General features: G+C 42.2%; 1 protein-coding gene across 1 annotated transcript in view; it reads left to right on the top strand.

The window, feature by feature from the left end:
* LOC146805567 (cohesin subunit SA-2-like) overlaps positions 1–20,220 on the top strand; it is a 627,511-nt gene that overhangs the window by 69,395 nt on the left and 537,896 nt on the right. Inside the window, exon 4 of the mRNA XM_085622843.1 lies at positions 17,843–17,939. Within this exon, the coding sequence (XP_085478969.1) occupies positions 17,843–17,939 (97 nt within the window). The remainder of the gene's footprint in view (positions 1–17,842; positions 17,940–20,220) is intronic.

The raw sequence follows: 20,220 nt of genomic DNA, 5'->3' as shown, positions 1-20,220 counted from the left end.
CAAAAGATGACGCACATCCTCATGGGATTTCCCAGCTGCACCCAGCGTAATAACTGCCTTGCAGTTAGCACATTCATACACCTGACCACCACCTGGAGGCTCAAGGTTCATAGACCTGCAGTGCGACCCCTTCTTAGCTTGAAGCTCCAGGAGCTGTCCTCTGAAATAAACAAGGGGCTTGCTGGGGTCTGAGTTAATAGGTCAGAGTCCCTGGCACAAGGCGCAAACTTGGCGCGGACGGGCGCAGACGGGCTTGGTCTGTTCACAGAAAAGACTAGCAGAGCCTGTGGGTGTGGGTTTAATGTGCTAACACATTTAGCATTAGTATGTTAGAACGATACACACAGGACGAAGCCAGCAAGAACCACAGTGAGAGCTACAGTTGTAAAGTAGTACTTCATGCAGTTCAATCTAAGCACTAGAGTGGAGGCAGAAACATACCAAATGAGTTACTAGCATGAAGTGAGATGTGGCTACTCCACTGGGCTAAACCAAAACGTGGTTGACAACGTTAAGTCAGTGGATGAATTGAAAGAGTCTGGTTGAAGAAAGCCGGTGATTGAAAGTAGCATACTCAAAGACAACTGTAAGTATAATTAGGCACTTCGGGGTGTCTGGCAGTTACAGTGTCAAAACTCAGACCTAAAAAACACAACCGGTTGTTTAAAGGAAAGTGCCAGGCGTGCGAGCTTGTTTGAGTGGTACGCAGCACCTCGGTAGGACTCCAACGAGGTAGAAGAATACGACAGATGCTACAAGATTAAGGGACATATTTACAATATTTTGGCATTGAGCAACGCCGCAATCCTTCTAGCTATGCTGCCCTGCTTCAAAAGGGCAGGAGTGCGCTGTATCTATAAGATATGGCACATTCCTGTCCTTTCTGCCAGCGCACAAACTGGAGGTATTTTCCTCGTTCTGTGTGTGCTGCGGAATGCAAAAAAAATGAGGAGGAATATCATTTTGGGATGAAAGTGTTAGTTTTGGCACTGTCACAGATTTTCACAGTGTTGTAAATCTAGGGCAGTGTCAAAAACCATGCAGCCGCGGTCAGTGCAGGTAACAGCGGTGGGGCCGTATAAGGGGAGATTCTGAGGGACGATGCCGAAGGAAAATTAATTATTTATTTAATTTCCCCTCTGCATCGTGCTTCGGAATCCCCCCCTTACACGGCCCCACCACCCCACCGATGTTATCTGCGCGGACCGTGGCTGAAACCATGGGTGTTGCATTGGAACACTCACAGGGGCTTATTCACATGCCCCTTCCGCCGCCAGGACGTCACTTTTAATATGGGAAAATGGGGAAAAAGTGACATACCGGTGGCGCAAGGGACTTTTAAATAAGCCCCACGGAATGGCCCTCCCACGCAGAGTAAGGCGTTGCCTTACTCAATATTTACAAGTCCATGAAAAGCCACGTAGGGTGGCATTGCGTGGCCTTGTAAATATGGACGGCATACTTCGCCTCAGGAGAGCATCACAAAAATGAAACTCCAGCGGTGTAAAAGTGCTGCATGGGCATTGTAAATATGCCCCAAAATGGGTCGGGTTGTATTACATTTCAAGACATTTTTATTTTTTTAGAGTTGCAAAAGTAGTTGTCTACTGCCTTCTAGTGGTAAATTTAGAGATATTATTGTGTCTATAATAATCAGTTTGTTTAAAATCTGTATTGATAGAAATTACAGACATAATCTACAAAATCTTGAACCTCTCGTAGCAAAATGAACTTGTAATATGTTTAGCTTGGAAAATGCACACATATTATAACATTGCAGTATGAATTCTCAGATTGTGCCATTTGCAAGGAAAGTGTTGATATCGCTTCTAATTCTCCAGGTCTTAAAAACGTTGCAAGTTTGCAGAGTTATAAAAATACACTAATTGCTTCGAAAATGTAAGCTGTTTGAAAGGTCAACGTATAGAACTAGAAATACAGACGATAGTGGTGTAGGAGGTCATGCCAATTTAAGTGCCCGTATTCTCACTCTAGACAGGACACTTTTCCTAGTGAAAAGATCTGCACCATAGGCGGCCTAGTTTTCCATTCTCCAGTGAGGAAATTGAAGTGTTGTTGCCCCCATTTCCTGAGTAAGGTTTTTTTCTGTAATCTCTTATATTATCACATTTGCTTCTACAGAAGCAGTGTGTGTGCTGTGCTCTGTCCTTTATAATAATAATAAGTGTTAGGTATGGGTTTTGACATGTCAGTGCAGCTATCAAGCCGATCTTTTGTTAACAGTATACACAGAATGGGCTTTTGGTCTGCTTCTTTTAGCCATTGGCTTTCTTCGGTCAGACGGTGTCAGCCCTTGGCTTGAGACTTTGTCAATTTCGTCTTGGTTCAGCCCTCTGGAGTAGTCGTCTCTCACCTAATTCTATTGGCTCTTTTTGTGTATTCTTCACCCAATCAAGTGACCTTCATGAAGGACTACTTTTCAACTATAGCTCTCTTTATCCGCTTCTGCTGGCTCCTTCCTGAATTCCACAGGAGTGGTTCACGGGAGGGAGCTCTTCCTTTCACACATTAAACCTGGTCCTATTGGCTTTGCATATTCTTGTTTGTATAGTGCTAGCTTCTACAGTTTTTTTCTCCAGTTCGTAGCACTGTAAATAAGAAGAGCTACTGTTACCCAATGTATGGGTTCTAAAAAATGTCTTCCCAGCTGAGATGAACTAATTAAAATGTGGCTGTGTGTGTCAGCAGTGGCGGTTGACACCTTTATAATAAAGAGGTTGTCTTACGTGGAAGTCAGACTTTTCCCGGAACTTGACTCTAATGCACAAATGTGCATATTGCTGCTTTAATGGAAGTACATGCGTACTTATAAGTAGAGTCACCATTTCACTTCAGGTCATTATGGGCATAGGCTGCAGTCCTGGGATAATCACCTAGAAATCACCGGTTGTGTTGTGGCGTTTGAAAACGGTATGGCAATCCTATGTGTATGCTTGAGTCAGTGTTCCTTCAAATTATATACCTACCATGTGTTCATAAAGGATTTGTCTTGCCGTAGTTACATGAGTAAGTATATTCTCAGTTTTCAGTGTGCACAAGTCAAGATAAAAAAAAATACAGAAATTTATAAAAGGGTATATTAAATGCACAATTTCACTGTGCCGGGACGCCGCTTGGCTGTGGCATCTGTGCGCTTTATAAATATAAATAACATAACATAACATAACTTTCTTTTAAACAGCTCTTATGTAAAGGCTTCAAAACACTCCCAGAACCAAGCACAGGAACTGCACTTCTGACAAGCGTAGAAAGAGCAAGAGTGGAACAGCACGAGCCCTCCCACTTATACAATTACAGCCAGGCACTGTATGGTTTCATACATTTAGCCTGGTTCTGTCCAGATGTGCAGTCCTTTTGGTTTCAGATGGTCTCAATGTTGTCGAAAATTCAGGGCCGGACTGGCCGTAGCGGGCTTCAGCTGTTTTCCTGGGAGGCTGGAAGGGTGGGGACCGGTTTTTCAGCAGTGGGGCTGGTTTTGAGCGGTGCTGCAATATCGGACCCCAGTCACAAAAGCAGAAGTGCGCGTCCACTCCCCACCACCAGGGGCTGGTCTGACAAAATTGTCAGGGCCGCTTTGGGTTCCCAGTCCTACCCTGTTAACAGAGACCCACCCACCCTTCCCTGTGGTGGCAGTCTTGGGATATGAGTGCAATATCTCTAAAATGGATGATGGCTATTGCGTCAGTTGTGGCCTGCACCATGATTGTGGGACTGAGTGAGGGGTGCGACTCCTAGTAACGAGTGTGCTGAAAGCTCAACCTCACTTCAGCATCCATCATCTCACCACAGGGAGTATGTGGACCCCTTTACAAGCTACGTATGCTCCACTGGCACAATCGCAGTATGTAAAATAATAGTATTAGCGAATCATAGCCTCCTCCTGACATGTTGATCATGTGACAAATGTCTTGTGTGTTTCTGCTGTTTCCTATACTGAAGTCGCCTAGCTCTCGCCGTAACCTTGATGACAAGAACTGGTCTTCCATGAGACCTATCCATGGTCTACACTTTTTTAAAACATATTTTATCAGTGTGTTTTCCAAACTTAGCAGTAGTATTGTATCACAGTCATGTTAAAGAAGCATAGGCATGTATTTCAGGAGACAATCAGACTGTGGCTATCATGTAATTACAATTTTAAATGACATTGGTTGTCATTGTGGAATATCTAGTGTACGTTAATAGTATTTCAGGGACAGCAGGTATAATCAGCACATAATAATGGTAACAGTGAGGTCTGGCAACACAATCCACTTCCACTTATTTCTGATGCTCCAGATTCTTGGATGTTTTTCCACCCGCTACCCATTGGGCATGTGCTAACTCAGTTCAAGGGCGTTGGTGATTAAGAAGACTGAACAAAGGTTGTGGGTTAAGCCTTTCATTTAACAAGATGGGTATCCCAAAAAACAGAAGCACTCTAAGAGACTTCAAGTCTGCCTGATAATTTATGATTGATTATTGCTGGGTTTGCTGTAAAGTGTCATAAATAAATATTGAAATTGCTTTCCCTGTCTGCGAGTGGGACATGTACTTTTTTGTATGTAAATAAACTGTGGCCACTTGAACCCTTATCGCTGACTGCCGTCAGTCTTTTCTCAAAGATTGTAGGCTTGGAGCTTCTGGCCGAGTGGTCTGACTACTTGAGTTAAGAACTTTCCAAGATAAGCTCTGCTCCCTTGAACATCTCGCATACAGCAGCAGTGGTGACCCACTTCCCTTTGGCCAGGATGCCTTTACCCACTTTTACGTATTTTGTTGTTGCCATTCACTTCACCTCCTTTCAGAGATATGCTTGCTAGCACAGAAGGTGCCTCTCCAGATTCCTGACGTAGTCTGGTCAGTTCAATTCTTTGTACATGTCGGTGAGCTTGACGAACAAGGAGGAAAATAGTTCAAGTAGACATTGTGCTTTGCCCTGCAATCCTTTCATGGGGCTGATAATTGCTTTTGTTGTCCACTCCTGATGCACAGCAGTAATCTTTTTGTGTAACCAAAGACAAATCTTCTTGTATGCTAGGTAGGTGTTGGGCGCATCGTCTGTTCTGAATAGGCGTAGCTGTTCTAGCCATTGTTGCAGCAGCTGATAGATGTTTCTTAGTGACGGTCTCAACAGTGATTGTGATATGCAAGTCACTGTCGTGTGCAGCTAGGCATTGTCGTTTTCTACTTCTATTGGCTTTTGTATTTTATGTCCCACTGGTCTTTCTGGTATTGGCTAGGCCTCTTGGGGCTCTCCCTCACAGGTGCTTGTGCGGTTGGCACCTGCACAGATCTCTTTCAGCACCCAGCAGTCTATTGAGAATTATTTTCCTTTGAGTTTTTAGGTTCAGAGGTTCCACATGCTCCATGCCGGACCTGTTGGTTATTTTCCTGCTGCTCAGCTTTGTAGTAGGCCCAATTCTCTATGCCGTATGCAGCGGATTGCTTGGGTTGATCACTTTTTCATGTAGTTTCTGCCTGAGCCACACTTAGAAAAAAGTGAACTGCAGACTCTGCTTTCACTGTCTCATTCCCTTGATCTTTTTTAACTCTCTGCACCTCAAGTTATTGTTTGTATTCAGGCGAAGCATCTTCTTTGTCCTCTATTGGCTTAGATTGAGGTACAGCAACACTGAAGGTATCCACCTTCAGCTTGATCTCTTGCCTCTCCCTCTAGACAGCTTCCAGCATGAGTACAAAGGCTGAGTCTCTGGTGCACAAATAAGGAATGGAACCCTTTTTAAAGGATAATGTTTTAAGTAATAAGACTTTTTTCCCCGTTTTCTTTTGCTTCATCTGTGAATTTAGGCCAGTTCACCGTTTTCTCTTATAGCGATGAGGGAAGCAGGACTTTGGTATCAGCGGCCAAAAGGAGCACGTTTTGGAGGAGTTGAAGTCTGATTTCTTTATCACTATGCCTCTCTTATGGTGGGCAACTGCAGATTGTCTTCAGTTCTGGTGACTTACTCACACAACCTCCTTCCGTTTTGTGACTTGTTTATCGCATTATTACTTCACTTCCTGTTTCTGTGTGCCCAAATAGTCCTTCCACCTTGGAAAGTATTGCACTGGAAGAGGCGTCTGGCTTCATAATACTTATTGCAGCAATTGCCTTTACAGCTTCTCCTTCAAGGCACTCCAGAACTTTTGCTCACCTTTTGGTCTCGTAGTTCACTTTTTGTCCCTGAGCAGATCTATCTCTTTTCCACCTGAGAGGTCTGCTAGAAACAGGTGCCAAGTTTCTCCTCATCTCTTGGGGTGAGGTGGGTTCACTTACTGTGGCAGCAGTCCTATCATGGGGCTTGGGTAGGCCGATTGCCTCACTGATGAAAGGGCGCAGCGCCTCACAACGTAATCTCTGAGTTGGATCATCAAAGATTTAAGTGTGAATAATAATACATTTCAGACTTGTGAAGCCAATGTGACTCCACAATAAGGACCAAGAGTCACCAAATGTAAAGGGTTTTATTCTAGTTTACCAATCAATACAGTATAAATGTAAACCATAAGTAAGTTAAATACACTCAGAAATAATAAAATGTAAACAAAAATATCTCAAGAGAGTGTTGTGAAACAGAATAAAGTATTGAATTAGAATCACCACAGTAATGTAGACACAAATTAAAACAAGCAGATGTTCCATAAAGAAACGTCCCTTCTCTCAACTAAACATAAGTTAAGTATAGGATTATCCACTCTTGGCCTCTGATTGCAGAGCACAGAAGAAGGTGTCAGCATGAACAGACCTCAGTAGAAGTCTTGGAAAAAGAAATAAAGTGTTCAGCATAAAGCTTCACACTTGCGAGATTAAGTAAAGCAGAGAGGTCTGTACATCTGTAAGTCTAAAGGGAATCTGCTCTAACTGTTCTGCCTCTTACTATAAGGACACCAATATAAAAGTAACAGGAGATCCAGAAACGCCCCCATCTCCGTTCACACTAACAGGAGCCAATCATAATCCATGTTCAAGTGCATCTGCAACATGACTTCAGATTCTCAACGCATCGGACTAAAGCTGCATTTCCCAACCTTGAACATCTCTTTGTCCTGGTACATAATAAATTCTCCACGTTCACTGCCAAGGTTTTCTCTCCAAGCCTCGGTATCAGAAGTCTAAAACAGACCATAAGCCTTTCTAGCTAACAAATATCATTATAATAAATCTGCAAGGAAAATGAGAACATGCTGACAAAGCAAAATGCATTTCAGCTAAGGCCTGCAGTCAGGCTAACTTTAGATAAGCATTTAATATGCACTTCATATATGTGGTTATACTTGTGCACGTTTGACTTGACTATAAATGCAAAATATAAGCAAAGGAATACATGGTTACATATTCAAATGTAAATTTCAGAATAAGTGCAAATATAACTTGAAGTGTAAGTGTAAACCGTGAATAAAGAATACATACATGCCTTTGTGTTTAACTGAGCATTAGTGCACATGTATATAAATTTCTGGTCTCCACAGAGAATACATTTTGTTAATGTGTTTAAATGTTTCACACCCGTTTATAAAGGTTAAGCACACAGTGAATATAATGTCACATGGGGGTACATAATTGCCCTTCTGTGAAGTGTAAGGGTGGAGTCTAGATGGCGTTGCTCCACTGACAACCATAAACATGGAGTGTATTGGTGAGTATTTTGTAGCAGAGACTATGGTGTCCAGATCCAAGCAGACCGCGTATCCACTGTTCATCTGGGGTTTGCATACTCGGACTCCTGCAGGGCAGGCGCCCCGCCCACTACCTGCGGGAGTGTTGCGCGCACGCCGTGGCGAGTCTTTCGCTCATGGCATCTCTTGCACGCGCTGTTTTCTTCAGGGCCGCGGAGTAGGGGTCCGGCTGCATGTCCTGTAACTGGCGCTTCAGCTTCATCCGGAGAACGAGAAGACCATCCCCCGCATGCCCAGCTAGATTCCTCACCGAGGCAGGTTATTTGTGCCTTTCTGCCCCTCTCGTCTTTTGTGCCCTTCTGCGACACTCGTTTTTGTGCCTTTCTGCCCTCTGTACCTCTCGTTTTTTTTTTGCCCCTTGTTTTTTCCCCTTTTGTGCCCCTTTTGTGCCCCTTTTGCCCTCTGTCCCACTGGTTTCCCCGCCGCTGTGGACCCCTTCCAACACTACATATTCACCAAAGGATTGTGTGTGTGTGGCTCGGTGTGTGGCTCTTTTGTGCCCTTCTGCCCTCTGTGCCACTCGTTTTTGTGCCTTTCTCAGCTTTCTGCCCTCTGTGCCACTCGTGTTTCCCTCTTTTTTTTGTGCCTTTCTGTCCTCTGTTGCACTCGTTTTCCCTCTTTTTTTATTCCTTTCTGCCCTCTGCTCCTCTCGTTTTTGTGCCCTTCTGCCCTCTGTTCCACTCGTTTTTTTGTGCCTTTCTGCCCTCTGCTCCTCTCGTCTTTTGTGCCCTTCTGCCCTCTGTGCCACTCGTTTTGTGCCTTTCTGCCCTCTGTGCCACTCGTTTCCCACTCTTTTTTTGTGCCTTTCTGTCCTCTGTTCCACTCGTTTCCCTGTTTTTTTTTGTGCCTTTCTGCCCTCTGCTCCTCTCGCCTTTTGTGCCCTTCTGCCCTCTGTGCCACTCGTTTTTGTGCCTTTCTGCCCTCTGTGCCACTCGTTTTCCACTTTTTTTGTGCCTTTCTGCCCTCTGCTTCTCTCGTTGTTTGTGCCCTCTGTTCCAGTTGTTTTTTTGTGCCCTTCTGCCCCCTGTCCCACTCGTTTCCCCGCCGCTGTGCCCCCTGTGGACCCCTTCCAACACTACATATTCACCAAAGGATTGTGTGTGTGGGGCTCGGTGTGTTTGTTTGTGTGTGTGTGTATAAATGCAATAGGTCTCGCCTTTGCGAGAGCTAAAGCTATTGGCATTGTAAATGACTATGCCATTTATTTATCTGTTTTCAAAACCAACCCATAAATAAAAAAGTTTGTCATTTACAATACCAATAGCTCCAACTTATGCAAAAGGCGAGACCATTGCATTGTAAATGCTTGTTTGGGACTTGTGTACCTATTTATTTATTGATTGTTTCTGGAGCACAAACTTCACCTGTCCTTCAACATCATTCACTGGATTAGAACATACCAGTCAAACGTTGGCTCTTTACTCCACCTAAACCGTGGGGCAGATTATGAACTTGGTGGAGATACTGTGCTTTCCGAATCCGCATCTGGGGCCGTGTTACATATGCGGCACAATTTCCTGGTTAGCGCTGGGCGCACCTTTCAAAAAAGGTGCCGCATTATAGTGAATGCGCTGCCCCCAGGGCAGCTGCGGACTCGCCCTATCCTGGGGGCAGCACATTCAGGTGAGAAATGGAGCGGCTGCTTCAAAGCCGCTCCATTTTTAGGTCTCGCCTGAGCCAGCGCTTTAGCGCTGGCTCAGGCGAGAGTTTTAGTAAGCGAGATTTGAAAGTGCAAACTAGTGGCTTTTCAGGCCTCTAGCTACAGTGCATGTGAGCTGGGCGCGCGCACGCCTGCATGATCACTTTCACGGCCGCTTTGATGTTCTCAGTGAGCCACGCGGCCACTGAGAACATCAAAGCGGCCGCGAAAGTGCACACCATATGCTCTGCTTGCATCTCCCTCCTCCCTTTTCGGAACATGGTTCGTGTGTGCTCGCTTTCGTCACTTGATGTGTACGTGGCGTCTGTCGCTGGTGAAAGTAAGCAAGAGTCGAAATCTTCAACAAGCATTGGAGTTATCCTTGTAATTTACATGTTTTTTTGTATTATTTCTTTGCTTTTGGCCAATAATATATATTTCAGACTGAGTGGCACCTAAGAAAATCCTCCTGCTTATTTACGTCAGCAGGCACCCTGCAGCTAGTGAACTATAAACATTAAACGGCTCATAAGAATAAACATAAAGCTGGTGGGTGCGTCTGTCGTTTCCCCGCCCCCTCTAGAGATCAGTGCGACCCCTCGTCCTAATCTCGCTGTCCTACATAATGCAGTCATTGACCACTTTAAGAAGGGCTCGCTCTCCTGTTAAGCAGCTCTATCGTTCTGCTCTCGTATCTTATCACGGAGTCTCCTGGCAGCCTTGCAAGTGCCTGGAACACATGCATGCTCGTAATGTAATTCATTTGTGTTTCGCACATTTCTCGTTTTAAGGGCATGACTAATTGATTCCACTTTTCATCGTACAGCAAAGAACTCAATTATGGCGGGAAGAGCCGGTACCATGGTCTCCGGAGGCTGTTGCTGGAGTCTGTTATTGTGAGGGTTTTGGCCAGTATCCAGCACTTGATGCCCTGCCCTGTATGCCCCTAGAGGGCTTAGGACGCAGTTTCTGCGGTATGGCACTGTGTTCCTTCATTCTGCCTGTTAATGGTATTTTCTGTCTGGCCTCGTGCTACTCTGTGACCACATTTTATGGCACAGTATTTTATAATAAAGAGCAGTCGATTGAACTCAAAGACATAGTATCCGCCTCAGGGTGAGTCCGGATATCGGTCCAGTTGTAAAGGCTAGATCATGGCCTCTTGCATTTAGTGCAGCTCAGCTTCTTGGCTGCTTTTTATTTCTTTTCTGTTCGTGGGCGGCTCATCTGGATTTTACTCGCACAACTTAAAACAAGCATTGGCATAGCCAATAGGTCTCGCCTTTGGGACCTTATAAGTGTTTAGTTATGCTGCACAATATCCTTACTGCAACAACATTAACTGTTGCATGGCTAAACACTTATAAGGTCCCAAAGGCGAGACCTATTGGCTATGCCAATGCTTGTTCACAGTGCAGGCTGCAACTTGCCTGCACTGTGTAGGGGGATTAGATATCCCCTTGCAGGCGGGTGTAGTGAGTGACTGCACCCGCCTGCATGGGGATGTCTGGAGGATTTATGGGACCCTCTTTCCTCCCTCCAGAGAGCTGCCATCAGTGGGTGCAGGTGCAGTGGCAAAGGGATTCCCTCATTTGCATGTGGCCATGCCTCCATGCAAATGAGGGAACACCCTCTGATGATAGCGCTGGCGCTTTAGGTGCACCCCCGAGCCACTCCAGTAATATGGCCTCTGGTGTCTCCCTCTGAATTTCTGCACAACCAGATTCGGGAAAAATATACTGGAATGAGCACAGAAAACCTATGACCTGCATGTTATTCCCTATTCTGCCCGAGTTGCAGTTGAGATATAACCAACCAGAATTAGTGATTCTGGCCCAAGTTATCTTGGTCTCCTGACACTGGGCTACTTTTATTGTAGCTCCATATCTTCAGGAGCTGGGGCATCCTTGAAGGCATTTGTGTTAGTCCAACTAAAACAACTATACATAATAGACTGATTAAAAAACCCACAATGACTGAGTACCCAGGCCTGCATTAAATATAGGACGCACAAGATAATACATAACATTGAATAAAAATAAAAACAAAAGAAACACATGAGTACAATTCAACTAATAAACTATAACTTAACCAACAAAGGTTTTTGCTAAAATATAAGAAATGAAGAAAAATGCAAAGTAAACCTCTATCCTCTTCCTTTGCAATTTATTTATAAATTACATTACATAACTCCTGAATTTCACTGGTAAACTTATTGCTCTACCAGCTTGTGTTAATCGACTAGTGCGACTTGAAGGTTGAACAGAAGCATTAGAGATGACTCTTGCTGGCTGAGAACTGGAGGACCCATAATTGGCATTAGATGAACTTATAACTTCATCCCACATCCAATTCATGGAGGAAATAGGTTTTACAAGCTTTTTTCCTGATCAAGAATCACCACAAAAGCCATTCTGTTGTAATGCCAAACATTCCCATTGCTTAGTTTAGCAGATTTTGAGTAAGGAGAAATAACTTGTAGCGGTGCAGAATATTTGCTTTGTCCTTTCTTAAATTTCGAAGATAGTTTTACTTTAACCCAATCACCTGTTTTCAATTTAATGTCATTAGTGTTGTGTGTCTTATCAAATTGAAATTTGCAGGTATCATGCATCTTCCTTAAATTGGATCTGACTAGAACAGGTGACAATTTGCTGCATACTTTCATCGCGTTCCAAGTTACATTGTCCTTGGTAAAAGGTTCTCTGCCTCTTAAAATTCTGAAAGGGCTATAACCTGTGCCATTAGGTGTGATCCTATAACCCCAAAATGTACTCATGAGTCCTTTTTCCCAATTTTTACCTGCATTCATAGATGCTTGAATACTGCCCATGATAACTCTGTTGAACCTTTCAACAATTCCATTCCCAGCAGGATTGTAGACTGGTGTATTCTTCCTGAAAATACCATTCCTTTCTAAAAAAAAAAATATATATTTCCTAGATGTAAATTGTGGCCCGTTGTCACTTAGAATTGTTTTGGGAATTCCCTCCTGCAAAAACAGACTTTCTAAAAAATTGATGATTTGTTTAGTATCAAAATTTTCAGTAATTTCAATTTCAGGCCATTTAGAGTAGTCATCGATAACAACAAGAATGTGTTTATATGATTTCATTCTTCATCTTCAATTGAACCTAACCAGTCAATGCTGAGATTTTCCCATGGACAGTCAGGAAGAACTCTGGTGCCAAGTGTGGGTCTAAGTGCTTGCTGAGATTTATCTGCATCAGCACAAATGGAGCAATGCTTGACACATTTCTCTATATCTCTGTCCATACCTGGCCACCAATAGAACATTTTGATTCTGGACTTCAACTTTATGATGCCAAGATGACCCTTGTGATTTATTTCTAACACTTTAGGACGTATTGTAGTGGGAACAATAATTCTTTTACCCCTACAGATGTAACCTGAGTTGTCAATAGATAGTTCATCCTGGATCTCCTACATGGCTCTTAGATCTCCCTGTAGATCGTTTTTACTTGACCAACCTTTGGTGATGAGATTTGAAGCTTTACACAGCACATCGTCATGTGAATAACCACTGTCCCATTCCTCTTTAATAATTGCACACGTGTCATCAAATACAACAGCCACATTGAAATCATCCCAATCTGGACATAAATCAGATTAATAAGGTAATGGAGATCTACTAAGGTAGTCCGCCACCTGATTCCTCTCCCAAGGTAAGTACTCAACATCATAGGTGAAGTCAAATAGCCTCCAATTCATTTTTGCAATCCTCGGGTGGCTTTGAGTATTCCTTCTGAGGTTAATACCTTAAGCAATGGTTTATGGTCCTACGGAGAGTGAACCTGGTACCCCAAACAAATTGTCTAAATTTTTCCATTGACCATACAGTGGCTAGCATCTCTTTTTCTATCACTGAGTATTTTTCCTCAGTTGGAGATAATGAACGAGAAGCAAACGCAATGGTTACCTCTTCACCATCATCATTTATTTGTGAAAGTACAGCTCCTAGACCCTTGCCGCTAGCATCGGTCGTGATGATGCTCTGTGCAAGGTTGTTAAAGGCTTGAAGTGGAAAAGCAGAAATGAGATAATTCTTAATTTTCTTAAAATCACATTCAAGTTCATCATTCCAGACAAATTCATGTTTGACTTTAAGCAATTGTCTTAAATTGTATGTTCTTGTGGCAAAATTCTTTACAAATTTGTAATAGAATTTCGCCAACGACAAGGAAGGATCGTACTTCGTCTTTAGATTTGGATGAAGACGCTTTTTCAATAACATCAATTAAACATTTCTTTGGTGAAATACCATCACCACCTACTTTGTGACCTAGATATGTTACAGACTTCATTCTAAATTTGCATTTTTTAAGTTCAGCAGTTAACCCTTTTACCGCCAATTTATTTAATACTATTTTTAGTCTTTCATCATGCTCATTTATGTTACGACCCATTATTAAAATGTCGTCTTGGAAGTAGGTTATTCCTTTAATGCCTTTAAACAGTTTATGTATTCATCTTTGAAATACGACAGCAGTTGAAGCAAGGCCGAATGGCATCCTTACAAAGCGGTAACACCATTTCTCTGTGGCATTGTGGCCTTTATAACCACATCTGTAACACACAGGACGCTTGTCATCTTGATCATTTCTATTGAAGTTAGCAGTTTTCTTGCTGATTTCTTTGTAGGAGCGTTTGTCAAGTTTCCTCCCATCATGTTTACACAGTAGTGTGCATTCAAACGGGTGCAGAGGTTGCAGACTAGAACAGCACGCCCTATTATAGTAAATGCTGTGTCCCCCACACAACCACAGACTTCTGCTTGCCCTCGAGTAAGTCATAAGTGAAAGGTGGACTGGCTGTTTAATGCTACTAGCACGCCTTTCGCTTTGAAGATGGTAACCCAGTCTGCAATTTAAAGAGGAACAAGGATGCCCCTGCAGATGGTGCCATGAGTGACAGCATACACCTGCACCCCGTTTTGGAGTGTGCCCTTGAGAGTGACTCTTGTTTGGTAACATTTACTCTACACAACATCCATGTGGAACACAATCAGTGTGCCTCCAATCAGTTTCTTTGCCTTTGAGCCTGCTTGAGTTGTACGGTGTGGGCATAGGGGCAAATTGTTTCCTCATTTGCGTGAGCCCCAAGCAAATGAGGGAATTCCACCTTGTGATTGCATCCGCACAAAATGTGCATCATTGCAGTCCTTATCACAGAATGGCCGCACACGTATCTGCAGTACCTTCTATAATACCAAAGTGCCCCAGGGATGTAGGAAGTGGGTGTAAACACCCATTGTGCCACCAGGGACTCAACATAATATGGTCACTAGTCTTCTGAGTATATTGAGTGATCAAGCCATCACTCTACCTTTGATGACCCCTTTGCCATTATTAGAATCACATACCTTAGAGTCATATTGTATCACTTAATCGTTGATCTTCAATCAATATTCTCACTTAAGCATGCTCTTGGGCCTTGAGATCACAGGATCGGTTTGGGTGCATCACGTAGCCAGCTTGCCAACTTGTTCCTGGTTGGATGTCTCTCCAAAATGCTATAGGCACACAAAAGGAGCACCAAATCATCTTAATTTCTTCAAGGTTTTCAGTGGCTTCCGCAAATCTGGCTGTATCTGATAGACAGCGAGCTTTATAAAATATTTGCTTTTTCATGCACATAAAATGTCAAATTAGGCACTATTTGCCCTTGGAAGTAGCCTCATATTTCCATGCTTCCTGTTTGATGATGTTCTCACTGTGAGTAAGTGGAGAGCCACTAGAGATGGTGGGCTTGTCAGCCATAAAGTTGGAGGTGCTTCTGTGCTGATTTTTAAACAATGCAAAAAGTTCTGAAGATGGTGCAGATGGCAAGGAGAGTCAGCGGAGTTACATCAGGATGGGGCTATCTGATAACATTTCTTCTGACCATGAATGTGACATGCTGCCACATGTAGGATACCCTTGAGGGTCAGTGTAAAGTATTGGAGGCCATGTTCCATGGTCTTTGCCCCCATTGTAATGCAAGAGCATAAGGGCTTGAACAGCAGTCCTGAAGTAGTTGCATTGGATCCCTTGAAGGTGAAATTTGTGTCTGTAAGTTAAAAGTCTGTCAGCCATTAGGGTTCCTGACTAAATGTTTGCCGATGACACATTGCTACTGTCTAAATCACCAATGGGCCTTCAAAAAATCTTAAACTGTTTTGAGAACTTTTGCAGTCAAAGGGGTTTGGAAATAAGCGTAGCAAAAACCAAATACATGGCTCTAAATACCTGTCACTCTACGAGGTCTAATCCTAAATTCAAACGGTCCCCCTTGGAACGTGTGCATACCTTTGAATACCTGGGACTGACCCTCACAGAGCAACTAGATTCACGGCGCCATATCGAAAAGTGCAGGCTTAAATTAGATCAAATCACAGAGGGGCTGGTCAAAGTGCAACGAGGATTTCACTTTTGCCCAATCTCGCCAGTAATTCAAAAATACAACAAGCATTTGCATAGCCAATAGGTCTCGCTTTTGGAACCTTATAAGTATTTAGTTATGCAGCACAATATCCTTGGTGCAAGAACATCAACTGTTGCATGGCTAAACACTTATAAGGTCCCAAAGGCGAGACCTATTGGCTATGCCAATGCTTGTTTTTAAAAGTAGGCAGTGGTCCATCGGACCACTGCCTCCTCTTAAAGCATATTTGTTTTCCATTTTCGAAGGGGCCCTCTGGGGACCTCTTCCTATTTGCGAATCGGTTAGCACCTCCTTCAAGGAGTTAGTGAAATATGAATGTTTTGTGACCATAATTAGGTCGTAAAATGTTCATACATCCGATTGAAGATTCGGAATTTGTAAGGGACACCATAAACACACCCCTTCCAAATACCTAATCGCAAACTCAAATTGCAATTTGGTAACGTTTTACTGAATCGCAATTTGTGTTTTATACATGTAAAGGCATTTTTGTGGTTGGAAACAGCTCAATCGGCCATTTCCGACTGCAAAAATCCTTTGTACATGTGGCCCTAAATATATTTGTAATATATATTTAGTTGGTTTTGAGGAAGGCATGGAAAAACAATCAATGATGAGGAGGGACATAGTTTGATTGGACTTTCATAACTTCTATCTATGGCACAGCCTGTGCATGAGGCCAGCTTTTGTCGACTCCTGTTTTGCTATCATTGCATATGATGTCTTTTTACTCTGAGTAAAAAACAACCTGGTTGTCTATACCTGCCCAGCTAAAATGTTATGTGTTATTGAAGTGTTCTCTTAATGAAGTCAATCACGATAGTGATCCAAAAGGACTTTAATACTCAGAGCAGTACCACCTGCACTTAAATCCTCCACCCAGTAACAACTGCATCACAGATGCAAGTACAATAATTCTAAATGACATGTTGGCATTCTGACGACAAAGGCACTCTAATAAGACAATGAAACAAAAGATCGACCACAACAGTTTTCAATTGAAAAATGAAATGCACTGAAATATCTCCGTAATCTTTCTCCGCGATCATTTATTTTTCAATATTACAATACCATCGTAATTTTGTTTGTCCTTGCCATGGTTACTGTATTTTAGTTATGCTAATTATGTTTCAGCTAAAATACACCAAGCACCCATATCCTGTGAATGAGGCATAAAAGAAGCTAATTTATTACTCTTTTCCCTTGTAAAAATCAATTATGTTATACTGACTCTGGACATTTACTTTCAATATGACTTTGTATTAAAGGGAGTGTTCTGGATTCCTTATTACCAGTGTGAGAGGGATGGGATTCTGGCTCATGATGGTGATGTAGACTATGAACTGACAATAACCTAAAGACATTTAAGGGCTCTCCGCATAATGCACATTGTGTCTTTCTGGTGGGTGATAAAATTGTCACTCCTACATCTTTGTGTGGCTCCAAGAGATAATGGGGTCGTGTGTCGGAATATCAACCACAAAAGTACTGTGCTAAGAATATATCAGTCGGAATATCGATTACCAAAATATTGCGTTGGTAAATTTGCATAGGTAAGTATAGATTTACTATTCTTTACTCTGCATCTATGTATCTTGAAGATACGTACATTTATATTGTAAAGGTACACAGATGTGTAGTTAAGTATAGTACATCTTTCTTTGCCTATATATACTTACCTTCACAATATTTTTCTTGTCGGCATTCTGGATATGGTACTTTTTATAGGACATTATTTAGAACTCAATATTCTGGTAGTAAACTGAGAAAGAGTGATACAGCTCATCTCCGATGGGTGCCATGCTATTAGTTTTTGTAGAAGCTTCCACTCTCCTTGAGAGTGACTATTTTGATGAGCTTTTTAAGGCAAATATTCATTGTTGGGTGGCACTCCACCCACTCAGATGGTAATCTCATTCAGTTTTCTCTTTGAGTAAGGGTTATGATGAAGACTTGTTCTCAGAGTAATGAAGACAGCCAGTAAGTAATCCAGCTAACTCTAAGAGCTCAGCTTTCTGCAGTTTGAGTAATTCCCTCAGCGACATGTAATGCTTTGCTCTTTTCTCTGATTTGTTTCAGTCTGTGGTTGATGACTGGATTGACGCTTACAAAGAAGACAGAGATGTAGCACTTTTGGACCTCATCAACTTTTTCATCCAATGTTCGGGCTGCCAAGGTATTTTTCTTACTATTGTTATAGGTTTCATGTGTAATGCTGCTTGTAGCATTCATGGCAACAACATTGTATCCTATACTCATTTTATGGGTTCAGCCTCATTTAGCCATTGGCCTCTTTTGCCCTGTAACCTTCAGCCATTAGTTTGAGACATCATCAATCACATCTTGGATCTTCCTTCAGGATTATTTTAATCTCACTATTTTTTTGTCGTCTGTTGGGATATTTCCTTCCACCTCCATTGGAATGCATGAGAAACTATTCGACATGTGGTTTCAATAAATTAACGGCCCAATACTCAAAAGGAAGCACGCACTGACAGAAGCATCTAAAAATTTCTGCGTTATTCTGTGTAGCATCTATTTTTCAGATGCTTTTGTCTATGCCTTATTGCAATACGTTTGACACATGCCATACGCTTGCCAAACCTATTGACTTTTCCAATGCTTGCTTATGTCCCTGGGAAACTGCACATATTTTACTGGCTGTAGGTGTTGTGTTGATTTATCCCGGTGTGCTGAAGACCATGGACCACATAATAACAAGTTCACAGGTAATTCCATTTGCATCACTATTTAAAATTCTTCTGTAAAAAGGAATAGAGGCAAATACAGTGCAAAATACTTTTTTTACTACTTCTTCTTCAAATGTGAAAGACAAGGCTATGTATGAAACAAAATCCATCTGTTGCATTTTTTAGTAAGTAGCAAAAACAGTGCATGTTAGGTTCTGCTACTTTTTCAAACGGTTAATTATGAGTCAGAATGTCCTTGTTAAAATCTCACATTACATTTCATTCATGTTTTAATTTGTGTAAAATTATTTCTACACGGCGGAGCAAAAGCGGTTTGCCATGAAATAAAATAGCTCTACCCTATTATTTGGGGAATTATAAGTGGGAGTATCTTTATCCATCCTTTAGGAGACTGCTGACTGTCTCTCACACAGTGCCAAATGTTTGTGTAAGATGTAAGTAATAAAATGCTACCTTTCTAAAAGTCACTGTTGCACTGCTACGAAGGAAAAGGTCTTCCATGTAATCAAAGTTTTCAGTTTTAACCAAGTAATCCACAGTAAACCAGTCACTTTAACATATTGTACTCGTCTTCATCTTAGTCAATATATAGAATCAATCCAGAGACAGCTGGAATTCACTAGATGCTTTATTTAATCATTTTCAGACGTTTTCTGCAGCTCATCCAAGCTTTAACATAAACGTATGTATTTCGCAACTTTCCATATAACCCAATGCATTTCGAACCTGTGAGGTTCTTCGTCAGGGGTTGCTGTAAAATATTAAAAATATACACTTAGCCATCCTTTCCAGCACATAACGGAGTCAGTAATTCAAAACAAAAGCAAAAATAAAATGTCATCCCTTTAAACCTTTCAGATTCCCAACCCTTAACCACCCTCACAGTGTCCCAAATGGTGCAAAAACGGCAATTAAACCCAAAAGTCTCCTCTCCTAAATCAAACTATGTGTAATCTAAACATCAAATGTACCCTCAACAAATGTCCCTTTTCGTATTCACAAAAATAAAATGTCATGATGGTGAAGAACCAGGCTGAATTAGGTCTGGCGGCGCAGGGTACACCTGAAATCTTCTGAGTTCGCCTGCTTAATTGTACAGAGACACGGAACACTCTGTTGGCATAGGAACTTCAATTTATTAGCTGCAGCTAGGTACAGTCGTCCTAGAAGTACATCAGTGGTAGGTTTTCAGGCGACTGCCACTTCAATCCGTGGCTCACAGTCTTTTATAGCGCTTAAATCACCTAAAGCAACAACGCCCTCAATGTGCAAAACGTGTCATCCACTAGCAAACATTCCTTTTACAAGATACAGGATAACAGGTAATAGAAATTCCTTCCCTAGGGTTGTGTTCTCTACCTGACCCTATAGGCCAGGTGGCATGAGCATTCCTAAGTTTAATTAATTTACAACAGGACGTGTTTGCGTGATGAAGGTGGTGATTCGTAAAACAAAAGGGAAGGCAGAGAAGGATCACCAAGGGTCAATAGATGGTTATCACGGAAATTAGTTGCTTCGAGCCGGGTCCCAGAATGTACTTTGCTCAGAGAGAAAGGAAAAAAGGTCATTGAACATGTTACAGTTCAGTGTACGGAGAAATGCTACGAAGGTCGTCGGCGCCTGAGTAAAGGGCAACATCACAATGGTGTCAATACGCAAGATGGAGCCGTAATCAAATTTCCTCAATGGGATGACATTTTATTTTTTCATTTGTTTTGAATCCCTGAGTCCGTTATGTGCTGGAAA

The sequence above is a fragment of the Triturus cristatus genome, chromosome 8, assembly GCF_964204655.1.
Source record: "Triturus cristatus chromosome 8, aTriCri1.1, whole genome shotgun sequence".
NCBI classification, from domain to species: Eukaryota; Metazoa; Chordata; class Amphibia; order Caudata; family Salamandridae; genus Triturus; species Triturus cristatus.
Note: the sequence above shows the minus strand (reverse complement) of the source record. Positions and strands in the feature narration are given on the sequence as shown.